Genomic DNA, 419 nt, shown 5'->3' with positions numbered 1-419 from the left:
TGTTGTGCCTCCATCATTGAACCCTATAATATATAGTTTAAGAAACAAGGAAATCAAAGTAGCTTTATGTAAGATTCTTTGGAAACTAAGCCACTATAAAAATTCCAAGTGAAAAAATAGCATGTTGAAAGGCAAATGTCATGTCCTTTGTGATATAAGGTAAATATTTTCATAGATCTTAATCTGTTAGGAATACCAAAACATTAAAATGCAGTTAACTTATTTGTATTATTTATCCTTGGCCATTATCTTATAGCCTATGGGAGCTAGATGTTTCTCATTTAGAGTGCAGTACATGTAACTGAGCCTTCCTAGTTAAATGGGAGCATAAACTCTGTGTAAGCAGAATAGCCTCTTCAAAGATGTCCATCACTCCATCCATGTTATCTGTGAATTTTACCATTCATAGCATAAAGGAC

General features: G+C 33.2%; 1 protein-coding gene across 1 annotated transcript in view; it reads left to right on the top strand.

Annotated features, from left to right (window-relative positions):
• The window catches only part of LOC102814047 (olfactory receptor 14A16-like), a 1,032-nt gene extending 920 nt beyond the window's left edge, over positions 1–112 (top strand). Inside the window, exon 4 of the mRNA XM_006877762.1 lies at positions 4–112. Within this exon, the coding sequence (XP_006877824.1) occupies positions 4–112 (109 nt within the window). The remainder of the gene's footprint in view (positions 1–3) is intronic.
• The last annotated feature ends 307 nt before the right edge of the window (positions 113–419 follow it).

Source organism: Chrysochloris asiatica, unplaced genomic scaffold, assembly GCF_000296735.1.
Source record: "Chrysochloris asiatica unplaced genomic scaffold, ChrAsi1.0 scaffold00592, whole genome shotgun sequence".
NCBI lineage: Eukaryota > Metazoa > Chordata > Mammalia > Afrosoricida > Chrysochloridae > Chrysochloris > Chrysochloris asiatica.
The sequence above is the reverse complement of the archived record's forward strand: the minus strand, read 5'-3'. Positions and strand labels throughout refer to the sequence as shown.